Raw genomic sequence first — 19,084 nt, forward strand, 5'->3', positions numbered from 1 at the left:
CGTGACCCACTAATAACAATAATAAGATAAGAAATAGCATTACCATGAATAACCTGCTCCCTAACCACTTGGAATAGTACTCACTTGCATGTCTTAAAATTATTTATAAATAGCAGAAGATGATCGATCATCCACCACACTAGCTTATCATCATTCACCACAAATTACCCAATCCTTTCCTATACACTTGCTACAGTAGTGTTTAGCTTTGGAGTTGATAGTAATTTTTTTTGCTAATGATGGTTCTTTGCACCGTTGAATTACTACTGGTCAGGATCAATATCAAGTTATGATGGCTGTACTCCAGTGGCCTCCCACCTTTTCTACATCCACGACCTTTGGCCTGCGACTGCTAGAGGAGTAAGCTTAACCTGTCAATGATGTTTGCCTCCAATTTTCTAGTCTTTAAGATCATAAGCTAGCCCAACCTTCTAGACTTTGTGTTCTTCAGTTGGAGGTGAACGACATTGACAGGTTAATCTTACTCCTCTAGCAGTCGCATGCCAAAAGACCGTGGATGTGGAACAACTCCTTAGTACGTTGTTGTGATGACCCAATAGGTCATTTATAGCTTTAACTCTTAATTCTGTGTTTCGAAGCCCCGAATAGCTCCGTTTAACTTTTCTCGATTTACGTGCATAGTCCGTATCTTTTTTCGAAAGGTTTCTATGTGAAAAATTAATTAAAATGTGAAATCGTGCTTTAAAACTTATTTGAGTTGACTTCGGTTAATATTTTGAGAAAACGGGCCTGGATCAGTATTTTGACGGTCTAGGTGGGTCCGTATCGTGATTTAGGACTTGGGCGTATGCACGGAATCGAATTCGAAAGTTCCTAACTCGAATTATCGCCATTTGTTGAAAACTATAGTTTAAAGGTTTAAAGGAATTTCAGGTTCACCGTAGTTTGACTTTGTTGCTACCAGATTCGGATTTTGATTCCAGAACTTGGTATAAGTTCATTAAATTATTTATGACTAGTTTGCGAAATTTGGTGCAAAACGGAGTTGATTTCACGTGATTCGGACGTCCGATTGAAAAGTTGCATGTTCTTAAGTTTCATTGAAAATTTTATTCGTTTTGGTATCTGATTCGTAGTTCTAGGTGTTATTTTGGTATTTGGATCGCGCGAGCGAGTTCGTATGATTTTTTGGACTTGTGTGCAAGTTTGGTTTGGAGCCCCGAGGGTTCGGGTGAGTTTCGAATAGGCTTCGGAGTGTTTTTGAACTTAAGGAAATTGCAGGTTCTGGTACAGGTCTCTGACCTCACAATTGTGAGGTCAGTGTTCGCATTTACGAACGTTCATGTCTTCTGTCAGGTTCGCATTTGCGAATAAGTAGTTCGCATTTGCGAAGTAGTACTAGGGGGAGTAGATCATTTGCGATCAAACGGTCGCAATTGCGGAAGTCCAAGTTCGCATTTGTGACAGCAGAGATGGGGGATCTTCGCATTTGCGAAACAATTCTTACATTTGCGAGGTTCGCAATTGCAAACTCCAGGTCGCAATTGCGACATCTATGCCTGGACAAAAGAAGGAGAAAACGGGATTTAGCTCATTCTTTCAAATTCTCAACCCTAAACACCTTGCATGCGATTATCCCATGAGGTTTGCTTCCTAAATTCATAGGTAGGTGACTCTAATCTATTTCATTTCAATTACCTATTATATTTCATAAGTTTTCAACCTTAAAACTAGGATTTTCATGGTAGAAATTAGGGATTAGGGTAGAATTAGGGATTTTTGTAAAATTGGGATTTAGACCTCGAATTGAGGTCGGATTTCGAATTGAATTACATAACCGGGCTCGAGGGTGAATGAGTGATCGGGTTTTAGTCTAAATCTCGAGTTTTAACCAAGCGGGGCGGGGGTTGACTTTTGTTGACTTTTTGGAATAAGTGTAAAGATCTTAACTTTATGTATTGTAATTGAATTTCCTAGCCTTATTTGATGTTATTGAGTCGATTTTGGTTAGAGTCGGTTGGTTTGGAGGCAGATTTTAGAAGAAAGGCCCCGGTAAAGCTTTGAATATATTCTGGAGCGAGATAAGTGTCGTTGTTAACCTTGACTTGAGGGATTAGGACTTGTTTGCCTATTTACTACGTGTTTAATGTGTGGGTACAACGTATATGTGAGGTGATGAGTACTTATGCGTCGTGGTTGGGTTAAAGCATACGGGTAGAACTTGTTTCCTTGTGATTTATTGCCTCTTTAATTATGACATCCATGCTTAGATTAGATTATTACTTATTTGATTGTTCCTTCCGTATTTATGGATTAATTTGTAATGGTTGAGTATTTTGGAAGTTGAGGTTTGGTATCTTGGAATCATAATTGACGTAAAGTACATCCTTTGTATTATTTATCTCCCGAATATTTATATTCACTACTACATGGTAAGGGAGGGTGTTAAAGCATGTAGGGTGATACCGTACCATTTCATTACCTCATTTATTGATTAATACATGGTGAAGAAGAGAATTAAAATACGAAGGCTGATGCCGTGCCAATCCATATCAGTTATTCATTGTTACATGGTGAGATCGAGAGTAAAAGTACGAAAGGGTGATGTCGTGACATTTCATTTCTCTTTATGTCATTATTTTATGGTAAGGATGAGAGTAAAAGCACGAAGGGTGATGCTGTGCCATCTTCATACCATATGTTATCTGTCCTCTTTGGTTGATGATTTATTTGACTGTCTTGTGTTGTCATTCGTGTTGTAGTTATCATATATTTTCCCCCTTTCGCATGTCCACTCCCAACTGTACATATTAAATCTCTATACATTGGGTAGGTTGTACTCATACTACACTCTACATATTTTATGCAGATTTTGTAGTCGGTCACAGTGGCGGTCAATAGATTGCTCGGGTTGAATATTAGACGAAGACTTGAGGTACAGTTGCTTGGTATTCGCAGTCCTGAAGTCCCCTTCTACTTTATCTTAGCTGTGTATTTTTTTCCAGACAACTTACTTTCATTCAGACCTTTATCTGTACTATTATATTAGCTCGTACACTTGGGATACCAGATCCGGGGTTGTATTTAAATTTTTTGGTTGTTATGATTTTCCTAATTTATTTCAGTTCCATATCAGTTATTTCAGTTTAGTTGGCATCAACTATATCAATTGTTTAAAATGGCTTAAGAATATTCTAGCGTTGGCTTGCCTAGTAAGTGAAATGTTAGGTGCCATCACGGTCCCGAAGGTAGGAATTCCAGGTCGTGACAAGTTGGTATCAGAGTACTAGATTACCTAGGTATCACGAGTCACGAGCAAGCTTAGTAGAGTCTGGAGGATCGGTGCGGAAACGTCTGTACTTATCTTCCTGAGGCTATGGGTTTTAGGGAAAATATCACTTCATTTTTACTCTATCGTGCGATTTTTATCCTATCATTGATGATTGAACCCTTCTATTCTTGTTCTCTCGCAGATGGCGAGAACACGCACTGCATTTACTGTCGGACAGGAGCTGGAGCCCCCTGTGGCAGCTACGACTAGGGGCAGAGGTCTAGGCTGAGGTCACGCCAGAGGCCAAGGCAGAGGTAGAGGCAGAGCTCAGCCTAGAGCTCGAGCAGCAACACCCGCAGTGGAGCCTCAGGTGGATTTCGAGAAGGTTCCAGCTCAGACTGTACCTATCGAACCAGCTCATGTCTCAGAGGGGTTCATAGCCACTCCAGTGCTTCAAGACACTCTAGTTCGTTTGGTGGGCCTTATGGAGAGTGTGGCCTAGATCGGTACATTCCCGGTGGCACTAACCGTATCTCGGGCTAGGGGAGGAGCACAGACTCCCGCTACTCATACTCCGGAGTAGGTGGCTCCCCAGTATCAAACTCCAACAGCCCCGCTAGTTGCGGTAGTTCAGCCGGTTGTTGCGGCGCAGGCCGGTGATAGGCCCGTTTTTTCTTTTGAGGCTGTGTTGAGGTTGGATAAGTTTACCAAGCTCTTTCCTATACATTTCAGTGGTGCATCTTATGAGGGCCCACATGAATTTTTGATATGAGGTGTTGCGTAACATGGGTATAGTTGAGACCAATGGGGCCGATTTTGCATCATTTCAGATGACTGGTTCCTCTCGGAGATGGTGGAGAGATTATATGTTGACTAGACCAACTAGGTCACTAGTACTTATTTGGGATTAGTTCTCACAACTATTTCTAGAGAAGTTCATTCCTGTCACCCTGAGAGAGGAGTATCGTAGGCAGTTTGAGCGTCTCCAATAGGGTAGTATGACTGTTACCCAGTACGAGACTCGATTTGTAGACCTAGCTCCCCATGCCACTATCTTACTTCCTACTGAGAGGGAGAGAGTGAGGAGATTTATTGATGGGCTCACTTACACTATCAGGCTTTAGATGTCCAAGGAGACCGGGAGCGATATTTCTTTTTAGAAGGCCGTAGATATTGCAAGACGGATTGAGTTAGTTCGTGCTCAGGTGAGGGGGCCGGTGTCAGATAAGAGGCCTCGTCATTCCGGTAGTTTCAGTGGTGTTTCATATGGAAACAGGGGTACCTTTGGTAGAGGCCATCCTCCTAGACCATTTCATTCAGCGCTTCAGGCGTCCCACAGTGCTTCAGGGAGCCGTGGTCTTTACGTGCCTCATTCTGGACAGCTAGCCTACAGTGCATCAACACTAGCTCCTAGGGATGGGTATAAAATCTAAAAAACCAAATTCCGAACCAGACCGAATTAATTTGGTATTTCAGTTTTGGTTTTTTTGGTATTTCGGAATAGTTCGGTATTAAATTTTTATTATTTTGGTATAACGGTATGGTCCTCGGTATTAGGATCTTGAAATTTCGGTATACCAAAATACCGAATTTTTAAAGAATTTCATGTAGGACCTATACTGCCCAGCCTAAGTTTTAATGTTATATCTCTACACTGCCCAGCCCAACCCAATAAGACTAGGCCCAGCTTCCTTACCCTCTTTCCCTAGTTTCACTTCACTGTAGGAATTAATAATTAGAAACCTAACATATACTGAAGAGATCAGCTGTGAAAGAGAACTCAGAGAAGTAAGAACTGAGAAACCTAAGTACGGGAGTGCGATAGAGACGACGTCACGGCGACTTCACGACCTCGACGCCGACGACTCTCAAGTGTGACTGCTAGTTTCCTCATTTTTTTTTACCTTCATTCTTTAATCTTCAACTCTTCAACAGGTTCATAACTTTTTATTCTTCAATCTTCAGTTTTTTTATAATAATAGTTGTACTGTTGGAGAAGGAATGTTATTTTAGTAAATATCTCGAAATTTCTTGACTACTGTATATGCCAGATTTATTATGAAGCTTTAAGCACCTAGTAATTAACAAATAGAGATGGCTTTCTTTGCGGCATCACCTAGTAAACCAACTCACCTAGTCTTTGTTCCACATCGTATGAAGGGAAGACAATTAGACATTTAAATTGAGATCTGTTCAGGTGAGTTGGTTTAGGCCTAGTTCACTGACTTTTGATGAACTTTACCTCATCATTTTTAACTCACTAGATTTATATTAAATGTTGTAAATAGTTTTCCATTTAAATTTCTCTGTTATTTATGAGTAATTGGCTATATTAAAGTTTATGCCACCTTTTAGGACCATGTAAATGATCTTTTCTTTACCTTTTACAACACATAATGTATTATACTTATGATGTTTACTTGCCTTTTGAACGTACTGCAAAACTTCTCCACTCTGCTGATTTGGAATAGCAAAGCTCACTAACAAACTGGAGACTAAGCTGGTACTCATAATGAATGAATTAAGGCATGCATGTAAATTGTAATGTGCTTGAAGATGCACATATTTCCTATATTTTATGGGTATTAGTACGAGAGATGTACAATGTACTTATGTCATCTTTTATGCTTGTTGAATGCCCTATTATTATGCATATAGAACACTTTTAGTTTGGTTATCTTCTTTTATTGCCAACTTAGATCTCCCCTATCTTCCTATTTCTGGCCATTCACATCTACAAGCTTGCTTGAACAATCTAGTCATTTTTATTTCAATCATTTAGTATTATTTTATTTGAATTTTGGCACATGTTTACGTGCGTTAATTTAGAGTTTTGACATCTTTAATTAAAAAGTTTCATTTGCGGATCAGTTATTGGTAGTTCATTATGAAATATTACCTTGTTATGATAGATCATCTAAGTTGCAATTAAATTCGCTTGCAATTTGAATCGTGATGATATTAGTTCAATCCTAATTGGCATTTTATCCACATACTCATTTTTTCTTATGTTTTAAAAAGAACCTTGGCATATGATTTGTTTTTTATTCACCACTAAAATAAAAACACAATATATAATATTACAAATTACAATAATCTATATTTAGATTTACACAATACAATGTATAGATAGATTAATTAGTCAAATTTAGTAAATGTATCCATTTTTTCCATTTTATTAAAAGAATAAAAAGAAAAAAAAAGCTTTGATTATTTGTATTTATCACATTGGACAGGAGAGATACGTCAGTCAGTGAAACGCGTCTCCTTCCCAATCGCCACAGTGATGAGACTTCGAGTTCGGGGCAAGCAATAACTCTTTGGGCTTTTGGAGTTTGGGTTTAAAATCTCTTAGCGGCCCCCTTTTCATTTCGATCTTCATCTCTCTACTCTCATCACCATCAAAGATCAGTAGACGCATTACAATCTCCTCACAGATCTGCGGTAATAGTTCTGTTTTCCTTAACACCATTTCTCGCTCTCTATGTTTATCAACTTACCATTGTATTTTTTACATATATTTACAGCTGTCGATTTGTATATCGCTTTTTGGTATAGAAAAATGTTAGGGTTTGGGCTTGTTAGTAACTTGTATTTAGAGTTTTACTTGTTTGCATGATTTTTCCTTTTTCTTTTTCAATTTACATCCGGTTTAGGCAAATAAGTGTGGAAGAAGTGTATTTAAGGTTCTTTTGATTGATGTGGATATGTCTCGTTGTTTTTATGTAATTGAAGCAAATGAGATGAAGCTATTTCTTTTTTACCTAGTAAAAAATAATATAAAGATTTAGTTACAAAAATAAGGAGAGTAAAAGTCACCTATTCGATTGTTCCATGATGCTAATGAACACGAAATAGCACCCAAGGGTGTGACCTTGGCCGAAGTGGTCAATGAAGTGGGAAGAGAACCATGAAGTCTCAGTTCTCAGGTGATTTCTTCCAATTTGCCTAAGCGTTAGAGCCCGTTTGGCTTAGCTGATTCAAAGTGGCTGATAAGCATTAAGTGCTGAAACTGATTTAATAAATAAGTGTTTGGATTTAAGTGCCGAAATTGATAATAAGCAGTTAAAGTGTTTGGTAAATAGGTGCTGATACGCATTTTCTTGTGATGTAATGACTTAAATGCCCCTTAAACTATTCACACTAATAAATGTATACTTATACAAGATTTCAAATTCTAGATTGATTGTAGTATAAATTAACTTATGGATTACTTTTAGTTCCAAATTGATTAGATTAAATTAATATTTAGTAAGTATATATTATTTTAGCAACAGTGAGCTAAAGTACACTAAGAAGATCGTTATTACATCGTCAATTTTCATTACCAACACAATGCAATTAAAAATAAATAATTTAGTTCATATTTCACAATAGCATTTTGAATGATGCAAAAGAGCCACATTTTCAAAGAGATGAAGAAAATCGATTTACAGAAGATAGAATTTTTCTAACTCAAATTAATTTGATTGATTTATGTTGACGATAAAGAGCTTTTTGTTGTTCATGATGGTGGACAATATTTCTGAGAAATAAGCCCGGGAAAAGATGATGGAGTGAAAGTGAAGAATAGAGTAAAGAGTTTTATTAAGATAAATGTATTTCAGAATTATATAATAATAATAATATGGACAAAATAGTAAAAATTTTGGTCAAACTAAAAGTGCTTATAAGTTAAAAAGTCATAAGTTGGGGATGACCAACTTATGACTTATTTTGGCTTATAAGCACTTGACTTATAAGCACTTGACTTATAAGCACTTTTGGTGTTTACCAAATGCGTAGATAAGCCGAAAAGTGCTTATAAGCTAGTTTGACCACCTTATAAGCTTAGTCAAACACTCTCTTAGTGGGCATAGATTGCAACTGGTGGGACGTAGCAGGCATTAGTGGAATAATCGAAGTGCGCACAAGTTGGTCCGGACAACCGTCATAAAAAATAACACGAGCTATGCAAATACTTTATGTGAGTTTCGAAATTCTAGCATGGCATTATGGAGGATGATGGTAACTTTTTCAAATTCTTCGTGGACCTAGTGCTGGCAATTTTAACCCAAAATTGTTTGACCTGCACTACAGATCCGTAGTAAAGCCGTATCCAACTCGGTCATTTAAAATATTGGTCATCCCGTATTCAACGCGTAATAAAAAGGTCCAGTTTGGGTTAAAAATAATTTGAAAACTGGTCAAGTGCACACCAAGAAACCATTCACCTGTTAAGTTCACAACAACAACAACAAAAAAAAAACCCAGTGTAATACCACAAAGTGGAGTATGGGGAAGGTAGAATGTACGCAGACCTTACCTCTACTTGTTAAGTTCACAATGATTTTGGATATTGCCTAATAAAGCCAAAATGAAGTATATAGACGTATAGAATAGATTGTACTGGGGAAACCACCTAAACCTATGGAGTTCTATTGCCAGTGCCAAATTTACGTTTGAGGCTGAAATTGACACCTCGCTTTTCAGTTGATGTGTTCAAGTATTTCAAGTGACTTTCTGTTATTCCAATAGACAAGGACAATTTCTTCGTTTTGAATTAATACAGTAGAGTTTCTCTCGTTGGAACCGAAGAACAAATGCCTTCATACCCAAATTGGTTGACTTGCTCTATCCACCCGTAATAAACTCTTATCCAACTCGCCCATTTAAAATATGTGTAATATGGGTGTAACCAATATTCTACCCGTAATAAAATGGGTTGAATACAGGTTAGAAATGGATTGAAAACAGGTCAAGTTCTCACTAAAAAATCTTTCACTTGTTACGCTCACACTCTTTGGGACATTGTCTAATGAAGCCAAAGATGAAGTACATAGAAGTATAAGCAGAGTGTCCTGAAGCCTGGAGTTAATTGCTAGTGCCAAATTTTGGTCTTCTTTGAGGGTGAAATTGAGACCTCGCCATTTCAGTTGACGTATTCAAGTATCTTAACCGACTTTCTATTATTGCCTTAGACAGGGATAATTTCTTCATTTCAAATAAATAGAGTAGAGTTCTGCCAAAGATTAATGCACAAAATTAATGGTGGATACTACTTGAGTATATGCATTGATCCCAATATTCAGTCTGATAAAAAATAAGGAAAGATAGTAATTTTGGTACCTACTGGATGCACCTAATTGTGTAGTAGAATATGTAATTATGCTTTGTCGCATTGTCGCATGACAAAAAAGATTGTGAAGAATTAAAAATCTGAGAAATATAATTTATATCAACTGTATCTTTTTTACATTACTCATAATTCTATTTGCATGTCATTACCAAAATATACGACTTTTCCTTTTATACATAAACCAACAGAAATGGAAAGAATCTTCCCTAGTCAATGTTTTAAATGTTAGTGAGTTGTACCTTTCTAAATGACTTCCCTTATTTGCTTAATTTCTCTTTCTCTTTGCTAGAAAATTAGTGAAATTGAGCTCGTGTTTGATTTATTGATTGCTGTAGATTTTTACTATAACGATGAACTACTTTAGGGTAAAGACGATGATCCACTGTTCATATCTCTTTTTTGGAATAGAAGGATCTTCAAGATGGCTGGTAAAAATTCTTGCACATTGAAAGAGTTTGAGCCAACCAATGTTGTGATGGAAATTCAATAGAATGTGTGAGTAATTCAGAATATCAGTTCCATTTTAACTATTTATTGTAAAGTAATGTATAAAATGCGAACAGATTTTTTTCCTCACACGCCTATATAAAATCGGTCAAACCGTTTTGGCCCAAACTGTTAATCACCCAATCGGCTTTGACCCGCTTTAAATATGCGCTGATTAGGTTATGAACCATTTTTGTTCAACCATTTTCAACTTGCCCAAATGCAATCCAATCCGGGCATTTGCTACCACTAGTGAACATTGTGTGTTCTATTATCTGCATGTTTAAGAGTATGTATCTATGTGCTTGGTGGATGTCTCAGCAGGTTTCAAGGTTTTGGTTTTTCTTTTTCCTATTTTTGCATTTAATACGTGATGATGTTGTATTCTTTCGATCATTTTGACCGTAACGACTAATAATATCTTTTGATTGTCTATTCAATCATATTCCTTTACAGATAATAGGTAATTACACATTGGGAAGGCTTCAAAATTATTCTCCCAAAACATTTCTGAAGAAAAGGAAAAGGGAAGCAGCTGTATGCCAAGGAAATTTTTCTGCATGACCCTCTTGACATTTCTGCAATGTCAGGGTTACTCAATGTATTCATCTTTCTATATAATGTTCATTAGCTTTTTGATACTCGGGTTCTGATCTTGTATTTGCTGGTTTCTGTTGGATTTTTTTTATCACTTTCCTCTGTTTGGAAGAACATATTTGAGCATGTCTATCCACCTTATCTCTTGGATTTTCAAAACTATTTGCTTGTCACTGCGAGGGTGAAGATTCTTATATGTCATATCAATTTTTAAGATTTTTACTTGTGATGCACGTTTTATTTTGTTTATTAAGTTGGTTAACTTGCACTCTATGTTCGTTGCTTAATGGAGATATTGTTGCCAGTGCTACACCATTCTCTTTTACAAAAACTAAATTATGCGTCAATTCTGAATTAGTTGAGGTTATACTTTAAAGTTAATCCTCCTAATTTATGTTGAGCAATTGATCAGAAGATGCCATCTCCTATCAACACTTGTTGGGAATTATATTAATACATACATTTAACCTAGGTCAGGTTTTTATCCTTTCTCTCGATCATGCTAGCTTATCTCCCCTTTTTTGTGTCCGAGCTTTGGTACAAGCTGTATATGTGTTTACCTCAAGTTTTGCTAATAGCCTTATTAGCCTCTTTGTTAACTTCCTTACATTCTTCAAAGGATTCTTGTGCTGTTGTTAACTTCCCGTAGTCCCGCTTTAATAGTTCTTTATTTCCTCATTCTATCACAAAGATCATTATAGTCATGGTCGTAGGCCTTTACACACCTAGAACTTCACTTGTTACTCTCTCAATTCAACTTGACATTTCCTTATAATTCATTAGCTTTTAAGTCCCAGACTCCCTCTCTCTATTGTTTGTCCATAAATGCTACTTGGTTTGTGCTTTTTAGTGTCCACTATTGAATTTTCGGTTGCATGCCGTTCATCTCAGTTTTCTTTTTCGCTCACTCTTTTGCTTCACATCCATGTAAATTAGTTTGTGTTTGGTTGTTAAAACTTCTTCTGGTATATCAATGCGGTCCTTAAATTTGACCATGTCATTTATTTCTGATAAGGATGGAATTAATTTGGTTATGGTTACCTCACACAAATATTTTTCCATGTGATTTCCTTTTTTACAATAGGTATAGCTAAAGCTAAATCACAAGGTGATACAAACTTTGAAATAGTGTTTCCTTCTTCATTCCTAGCACGATAATCATAGTCCAATATATTAGGTTGGATCTGTCACTATATCTACCCATATGTCCATTTAGGTCTCCCCCAATAAACATCAGTAAAGATCTGGCCGTCACTCGGGATCCTTTGAACCAAGGTATTCGTATCTTCTTAGGACGTGGTTTAGTTATCTCATCTAACCATCTTTGGGGAGCAAAATTTTTTTATTCCAACATAATTTTTTGAAGAAATCACAATTTTGTTAGAATGCAATAGATCCAAAGTGATCTGTCCCTTCTCCCTTTCCCGCACATAGCAGGAGATTACCGCTTCGTCAGAAAATTTTACTAAATACTTATAATAATTAAAATGCAGAAGCTAAAACATGTATAAATTGATTGAAGTGACCCTGCTTGACATAACCAGGTAAGTAGCTCGTTTGGTCAAGCGCCCTAGTTTTCTAGGATATATCATGGGTTCAAAGCTCCGTGGCAGCGTTTTCTGTTTTAAATTTTTGATAATATAAATAAGCAGCATTTTCTGTTTTAAATTTTTGATAATATAAATAAAATACTTTCCAGCTGGTTTTGAACCATTGATCTGTAAGTGTTAAACAAAAGAAACCAATGGGTCAATAACCAAATGCCGGAAACAAAAAATTATTTAAAAGCTTCGAGTTCTAAAGGATGTTGCTGCTTCCATATGTTGGTCTGCTAATTTTTTCTTTTCCTTCACTTTCTCCTTGGCGATGATACCAATTAAGAACAATTTCGCAGATTAATTATGAGTTTTTGAGTGATTGTTTGGTGCTTTTTATAGAACAGAAAGTACATTTAGTATATTTCTAGTGAGGTTATTTTGAATACATTTCAAAAAATAATTTTTTTTTGAAGAAGAGTTGTAATATGATTGAGTTGTGCTTTATTCATATAATTTGAGTTATACTTTTTTTCTTTCTTTAATATAGAGATTTGTGTATTGTTCCATTATAAAATGGTGACACCGCTTACGAAAAGTCCCTTACGCCACTGCTACAAGGAATCAACATGTCGTGCCAGATGAGTACTGAGAACCTATGTTGCTCGGTGTCTCTAAAAATGTTGCTGGGTGTGTGTTGGATCCTCCAAAATTAATGCATTTTTTTTGACGATCCGACACGGCTGCGACAACGTTTTGCAGAGTCCGCGTAACATAGCTGAGAACTCCAACCTCTTATTGAACATTGGTCAAAGTTTGACCTTTCGTCCATTATGGTCGCATAATGGAACTTCAAAGCTTCATAGACCTCTTGTTCTATGTATGACTTGTTCTTTTTGACTGATAAACTAGATATTCTTGTTTGCATCCGTTTTAGATGGCTCATTGATGCATGAAATGGGTGTTGCTGAACTGCTATAATGTTTAGTAGTTCATGCTTAATTATTTTTGATTTAATTGTAGTCATCTCTAAACGGGTCAGCGTCAAATCTTCCTGACAACACCGGACGCTCATTTCCTTCATCTTTCTCTCCTCAATCTGGTGCAGCTTCCCCTCTTTATCATCACTCTGGTGAGTTGTTTTCTGTAATGTTCTTACTTTCTGATTTTGAAGCAAATGTACTAGCAAACTTCTTCGTCGCAGGAAATATTCAGGGCCTTCATAACATGCATGGGAGTTTTAATGTTCCTAACATGTCGGGTACACTTGGTTCAAGAAACACAACAATAAATAATGTCCCTTCAAGTGGTGTCCAGCAATCTGGAAATAGCCTCTCTAGTGGTCGTTTTGCATCAAATAATATTCCGGTAGCCCTTTCACAGGTTTGTCTATTTCTATTTCTTTTTTTGTTCAGGAGAATAATGGAAAAATAATAGAAAAACTCTCTCTAAGGTGGTAATTGTTGTTACTTTCTCGGTTTGGTTTCTCTCCCTCGGTTTGCACTTAATGTGAGATGTTGGAGAAATATTTCTGAAAAATTGGGAAGAAGTTTTGATTTTGAAATGTTGTAATTTGATTTAGGAAATGGAGTTTTTAGAGAAGATCTTGAGAGACATGCTACTATTAGCTTAAACCATTTCAAGCATTGACTACAATTAGCTTTCGAGATCTTCCTGCTTCTGTTTTTTTCCTTCTCTTTTCTCATTCTTTATTCACAGCAGGCTAACAAACTCTAGAGGCTCAACTTTCATTGCATTGCATATCTCTGTTGCAGATATCCCAGGGAAGTTCTCATGGTCATTCCAGCATGACAAGTAGAGGTGGTATGAGTGTTGTTGGTAACGCGGGATATAGTAGTAACACTAATGGCGTTGGGGGTTCTATTCCTGGAATTCTGCCAACCTCTGCAGCAATTGGTAATCGAAGCTCTGTTCCAGGCCTTGGCATGTCCCCAATTTTGGGAAATGCTGGTCCAAGGATGTCAAACTCAGTTGGAAATATAGTTGGAGGCAACATTGGGAGAAGCATCAGCTCTGGTGCAGGATTGTCTGTGCCTGGTCTTGCTTCTAGACTAAATTTGACTGCGAACAGTGGTTCTGGAAATTTAAATGTTCAAGGATCTAATAGGCTAATGAGTGGTGTCCTCCAGCAAGGTAAATTAACCTGAAATGCTGATAGTTTCTCTTCTTTTTGTTTTGTTAGTTTCTCTATCTTGCTGTCTGTTCTTTGTTTTAATATCCAAAACATTTACTGACGTTATTTTCATACTTTACAGAGGCTTAGCTAGTTTCGTTCTTTCTTGAATGCAGTACCTAATTTGAAATATAGACGTTTAAAATTTTTAGTAAATTTCTTTACATATCTTTTTTGGTCCTATTTTCTAAATTTTGTGAACTGAAAATTTCTATGTAGCTTTAACTTGAAATATGAAGAGGATATTCTTTGCTGATAGTTGGTTATAGGTAGAAGTTTTTCCAGGCAAACAGTCTTTTATTCCCTTTTTTGGGGGGGTGGGGGTGGGGTCAAATGTGAATCATCTCCCTTAGCTTTGGGTTTGTGATGGATGTCTTGACCTTGGAAAGTATATACATAACCACCTCATTCCACCTTCGAAAGTAGGATTGGTTCTAACCTTACTTTCCTTAAAAAACACAGCAGCCAAAACGACCCATTTCAACATATGACAGAAGAAAAAGTTGAAAACATGGAGAAGTTGAACAAAAATAATATAAGAGTTGCCCTCTCCTACCCCCGTTTTCACCTTTACTGCGTAGCACTAATTGGGAGGACGGAGGAAAGAAGAGGAATAAGGGAAGAGGGAAATAATTGGTGTATTTATGTTCAATATGCCAAATATGTACATTTGGATTGAAAATATGCATTTTCACCTTATTTTACATAATGTTGAGAAGGATATGTATGCATTTATGGGAGGTTATGTTTATATTTACAGCGGCTGGGTAATTTATGTACCTCAAGCTAAAAACTGAGGGGAGTAATTCCTTTTTTGGGTTTATAAAGCAAACTGAGATTATCCATATTCAATTGTTTATTTACAGAGGCTGGGTGGCTTATGTGGCACTAATTGAGGGAGAATCCTTTTTAACCTTTTCTTCTTTTTTTTTAAACTCTAAAAAGTAGTTTCAAATAAGGCTGATTTTTTTAAAGCTAGTGTTAAAATTTATACTGTTTCCGCTTTGTTCTTCAGTAACCTCCTTTTAAAGCTATTGGCTATTTGAACCTTGAACTGTTGATTTTGTGCTCTTCATTTCACATGTTTTTGATTTTTTTCCCACCATTGACCTCGCTTTTCTAGGACTTCCTCAGTATTTAAGAGGCACATTATTATTTGATTTGTTTAAATTCAGTATGTAAATATGCTTTGATGGTACTTACTTTTAGCTGCTTTTGCCATTGATTCTGCATAAAGTTGTTATTTGTAGATTTTAAGGCGAACTAGGCACCTACGATATATATTATGTTGTAGGTCGATCTATCGTCTATGCTAACGGTACCATCTGCATTCAGCCTCTCCGCAGGTAATGTCTATGTTAGGTAATTCATATCCTCCTGCTGGTGGTCCACTATCTCAGAACCATATCCAAGCAGTCGGCAACCTTAATTCTATGGGAATGCTGAATGATCTGAATTCAAGTGATGGATCTCCATTTGATATAAACGATTTCCCTCAGCTAAGCAGTCGACCTAGTTCTGCTGGAGGGCCTCAAGGACAATTGGGTAATCAAAGTGCCTTTCCTTCCTGATATTCTGCGTAAGTGATTTTATTTGACAATTCATTCAGAATACTGAGGAAGGAACAATCTCAGGTTCACTGCGAAAACAAATTGTTCAACAAAATCAGGAATTCAGCATTCAAAATGAAGATTTTCCGGCCTTGCCAGGATTTAAAGGTGCTTATATGCATGCACAAAGCTCTTTTCATGCTTTCTTAAGTTCGTTGATAAATCACTCAGCATATATAACTTTGTATGACAATTTGTTCGGTGGGGTCAAAAAAGCAAGGGTGGGAGGACGGAAATAGAGGGATATGAGTCATTTCGCTGTTTTGTTAAGAAACAACCTACCAGGGAAAGTGAAAGTAGAAGGGTGCATACCCCTCTCCGCGAGCCTTTTCATTTCTTTAATTGGGTGGAGAGCAAAGGTATCTGATTTACTCCCCTTAAAGTTGCACCAGTCAGCGTGAAATGAATGACAAATACTTCGGAGTAGGTAAGTCAACCAAAGCGCTTTCCCTTTGCCCTTTCATCCCCTCCCTTGAAACAAACGTAGTGTTAGTGGATCTGAATTCTCAATTCCTAGTATGACCGGTTGATGTCGCACCCCACCAGCTAAACTTGTTCACTCGTCCTGGGCTTTATTTGGTGTATAGCTTTCTTTTTTCTCCTGGGGGGAGCGCTAGGAATTATGTTTCAGCATGCTTATGGGGCTTTATTCCGTAGTTGTTTCTTTTATATTTTTGTCTTGCTTTATGCGTGGAAATGTTCCTATTTGCTCTTGCATGTTAGAGTCTACTAAATGCAATTGCTCTCGTGTTTGCTTAGGTGGCAATGCTGATTATGGTATGGATCTACACCAGAAAGAACAACTCCATGATAATACTCTTTCTATGATGCAGCAGCAGCACTTCTCTGTAAACACAAAAATACTGGATTACTATTTTAAATGTTGTGATTACTAGTAAATGCTTTTAGCCTCATGACTCTGCCCTCAATCTCTCATAAACTAATGCACAGATGGGCAGATCTGGTGGCTTTAACTTGGGAGGGACATACTCATCACTTCGCTCACAGCAGCAACAGCAACATGCCCCATCAGTGAGTAATAGTGGTCTCTCTTTTTCAAGTGTTAACAACCAGGATCCACTACATTTACATGGTTCAGATGTCTTCTCATCATCGCACTCCAGTTATCACCAACAGGTGCATTACTCTTACATTTTTGCTCTTATTTGTTTCATTTTTTTCCGTTTGTCTTTCTCTTTATATTTTGGGGTGCTATTGAGGTGAGATATGTATCACATGCACTCTGCATGAAGAGAGAAGCCCTCCTGTGTTGGAGATTTCCATTCCTTTTAAAAAAAATAAACCATGTTTTCCCCTTACCTATTTCTGTTTGGAGGTTTCTTTTATTTATTTATTCTTGTTTGGGTCGGGTGGGGTTTGGGGGGTGGGGTAGTTGAGGTTGGTATTCCTTTGTTGCCTTTTGTGTTCTTCAAACTGTGGAGAAGTATGTGTATTCTTCTGAGTACTTGTACGATAGTGGCTATTCCAAACCAAAAATGCGATTTTATCAGAAGAGCTATCTTCTTCTGAAGCATGACTGAGTTGAGTTGTGACATGGAAAAGCTAGAGTTTTGCTAGTATTATGCTGAAGAAGTTTTTTCTATATTATATGTAATTTGTAGTGCATGCTATAAGGTCCATACTCATACAGCTTTAAGTGATACTTTACTCGCTTTTCACTGTATTTGATTCAGTCTGGTGGACCTCCTGGTATCGGGTTACGGCCTCTTAATTCTCCAAGTGCTGTTTCTGGTATTGGCTCTTACGATCAGCTTATCCAGCAGTATCAACAACATCAGAGTCAATCCCAATTTCGACTGCAGCAAATGTCTGCTTTAGGTCAGTCGTACAGGGATCAGGGCATGAAATCCATGCAGGCCCAAGCTGCCCCTGACCCTTTTGGTATGCTTGGTTTGCTAAGTGTAATAAGGATGAGCGATCCGGATCTGACTTCTCTTGCACTTGGAATTGATCTAACAACTCTTGGATTGAATTTGAACTCTACCGAAAATTTACACAAGGCATTTGGTTCCCCATGGTCTGATGAGCCTGCCAAGGGTGATCCAGAATTTACTGTACCGCAATGTTATTATGCCAAGCAACCACCTCCTCTAAATGTGAGTGACCTTTATATTCTTGTTTATCTTCATTCGATTGCCCTTCTTCAAATCTACTAACACATTTGAATTGGCTCCAGCAAGCATACTTCTCCAAGTTTCAGTTAGACACTTTATTTTACATTTTCTACAGGCAAGTCTCTCTCACAAGCAAGTCTAGTTTTCTTGGCCATAAAATTTGAATCTAGAAATAAATCAATCTGTTGTTCTTTGCAGCATGCCAAAGGATGAAGCCCAATTATATGCTGCTAATGAATTGTATGCTCTCTTTTCTATGAAATTGGTTTATAGGGTGCTATTTTGTTCTGTTGTAATTCCTAATAGCAATTTAGCTTTCTATTGCTTCTTGGGATCCGCATACAAAATTACTAACCTATTTGTGGATGTTTGACTTGCTTCAGTTCTTGATAACCATTTGTGGATGTTGAATATACTTGATAACCATTTGCATTATTTCATACAGGTATAATCGGGGCTGGTTTTACCACAGAGAACATCGATTATGGTTTATGAGGGTCGCCAACATGGAGCCTCTTGTCAAGACCAACGCCTATGAGAGAGGATCTTATATATGTTTTGATCCAAACACATGGGAAACAATCCGCAAGGTATGGATTTCGTTCTACTTTTTGAATTTATGTAATTGTTCGATTGAGGTTCTAGTTTTCTGATTTTTCTGCAATTCTCTGCAGGATAATTTTGTGCTCCACTATGAGATGTTGGAAAAAAGACCTGTTCTACCTCAGCACTAACGATTCTGTTCAGCTTATAGTTGTACATTTTTCACATATCCCATTTTCTAGGAGTCAACTAGCTCTCACCTGTAGTTTTCTGCTCAATTGGTTTTTTTGGCAGCCATTGTTACTGTAATGTTTTGTCAGTTGGTGGTGATTTACCTGTTGTATCTTTTAGATGCTGCAAGTCAAAAAGAAATATATTCCGGAATAATTCTCCCATTTTCCCTGTCGAACCAAACTTTTTTGTCGGTGGAAATGCCATTTTTGAGTTAACTGTAGACATACGAATGACTTGTCCCTTACTGGCTTAATATGAAACATAGCTTATTCTTCAACCACCCAATTTGTCATTCCTGCAGAAAAGGAAAAAGAAAAAGATAAAAAAGTTAAAGAGTTTAATGTACTTTTGTCACTCTACGACCCAGATCCTTCCCAAACATTATAAGCTCCATAATTAT

The 19,084-nt window shown here is 37.2% G+C and overlaps 1 protein-coding gene and 1 non-coding gene across 4 annotated transcripts; one reads left to right on the forward strand and one right to left on the reverse strand.

The window, feature by feature from the left end:
* The first annotated feature begins 6,448 nt into the window (after nucleotides 1–6,448).
* On the forward strand, nucleotides 6,449–18,845 carry LOC107820585 (putative NOT transcription complex subunit VIP2). Of its 3 annotated transcripts, none has more exons than XM_075244728.1 (15): nucleotides 6,547–6,676; nucleotides 9,715–9,845; nucleotides 10,293–10,437; nucleotides 12,992–13,100; nucleotides 13,173–13,351; nucleotides 13,744–14,122; nucleotides 15,498–15,707; nucleotides 15,797–15,880; nucleotides 16,532–16,620; nucleotides 16,724–16,909; nucleotides 17,467–17,889; nucleotides 17,970–18,022; nucleotides 18,106–18,147; nucleotides 18,353–18,497; nucleotides 18,582–18,845. In XM_075244728.1, the coding sequence occupies exons 3-15, from the start codon at nucleotides 10,420–10,422 to the stop codon at nucleotides 18,639–18,641; spliced, it is 1,977 nt and encodes a 658-aa protein (XP_075100829.1). In that variant the 5' UTR covers nucleotides 6,547–6,676; nucleotides 9,715–9,845; nucleotides 10,293–10,419; the 3' UTR covers nucleotides 18,642–18,845. The 3 variants fall into 3 exon arrangements, with proteins under 3 accessions (XP_016502379.1, XP_075100829.1, XP_075100828.1); XM_075244727.1 differs by having other exon boundaries at nucleotides 6,555–6,676; nucleotides 9,759–9,845; XM_016646893.2 differs by lacking the exon at nucleotides 9,715–9,845 and having other exon boundaries at nucleotides 6,449–6,676.
* Nucleotides 13,020–13,100, reverse strand: LOC142176914 (small nucleolar RNA snoR35). Its single transcript, XR_012705717.1, has one exon. It is a non-coding gene; the product is annotated as a small nucleolar RNA snoR35 (small nucleolar RNA).
* Nucleotides 18,846–19,084: the final 239 nt, after the last annotated feature.

The sequence above is a fragment of the Nicotiana tabacum genome, chromosome 22 (assembly GCF_000715075.1).
Source record: "Nicotiana tabacum cultivar K326 chromosome 22, ASM71507v2, whole genome shotgun sequence".
In the NCBI taxonomy this organism is placed as follows: Eukaryota; Viridiplantae; Streptophyta; class Magnoliopsida; order Solanales; family Solanaceae; genus Nicotiana; species Nicotiana tabacum.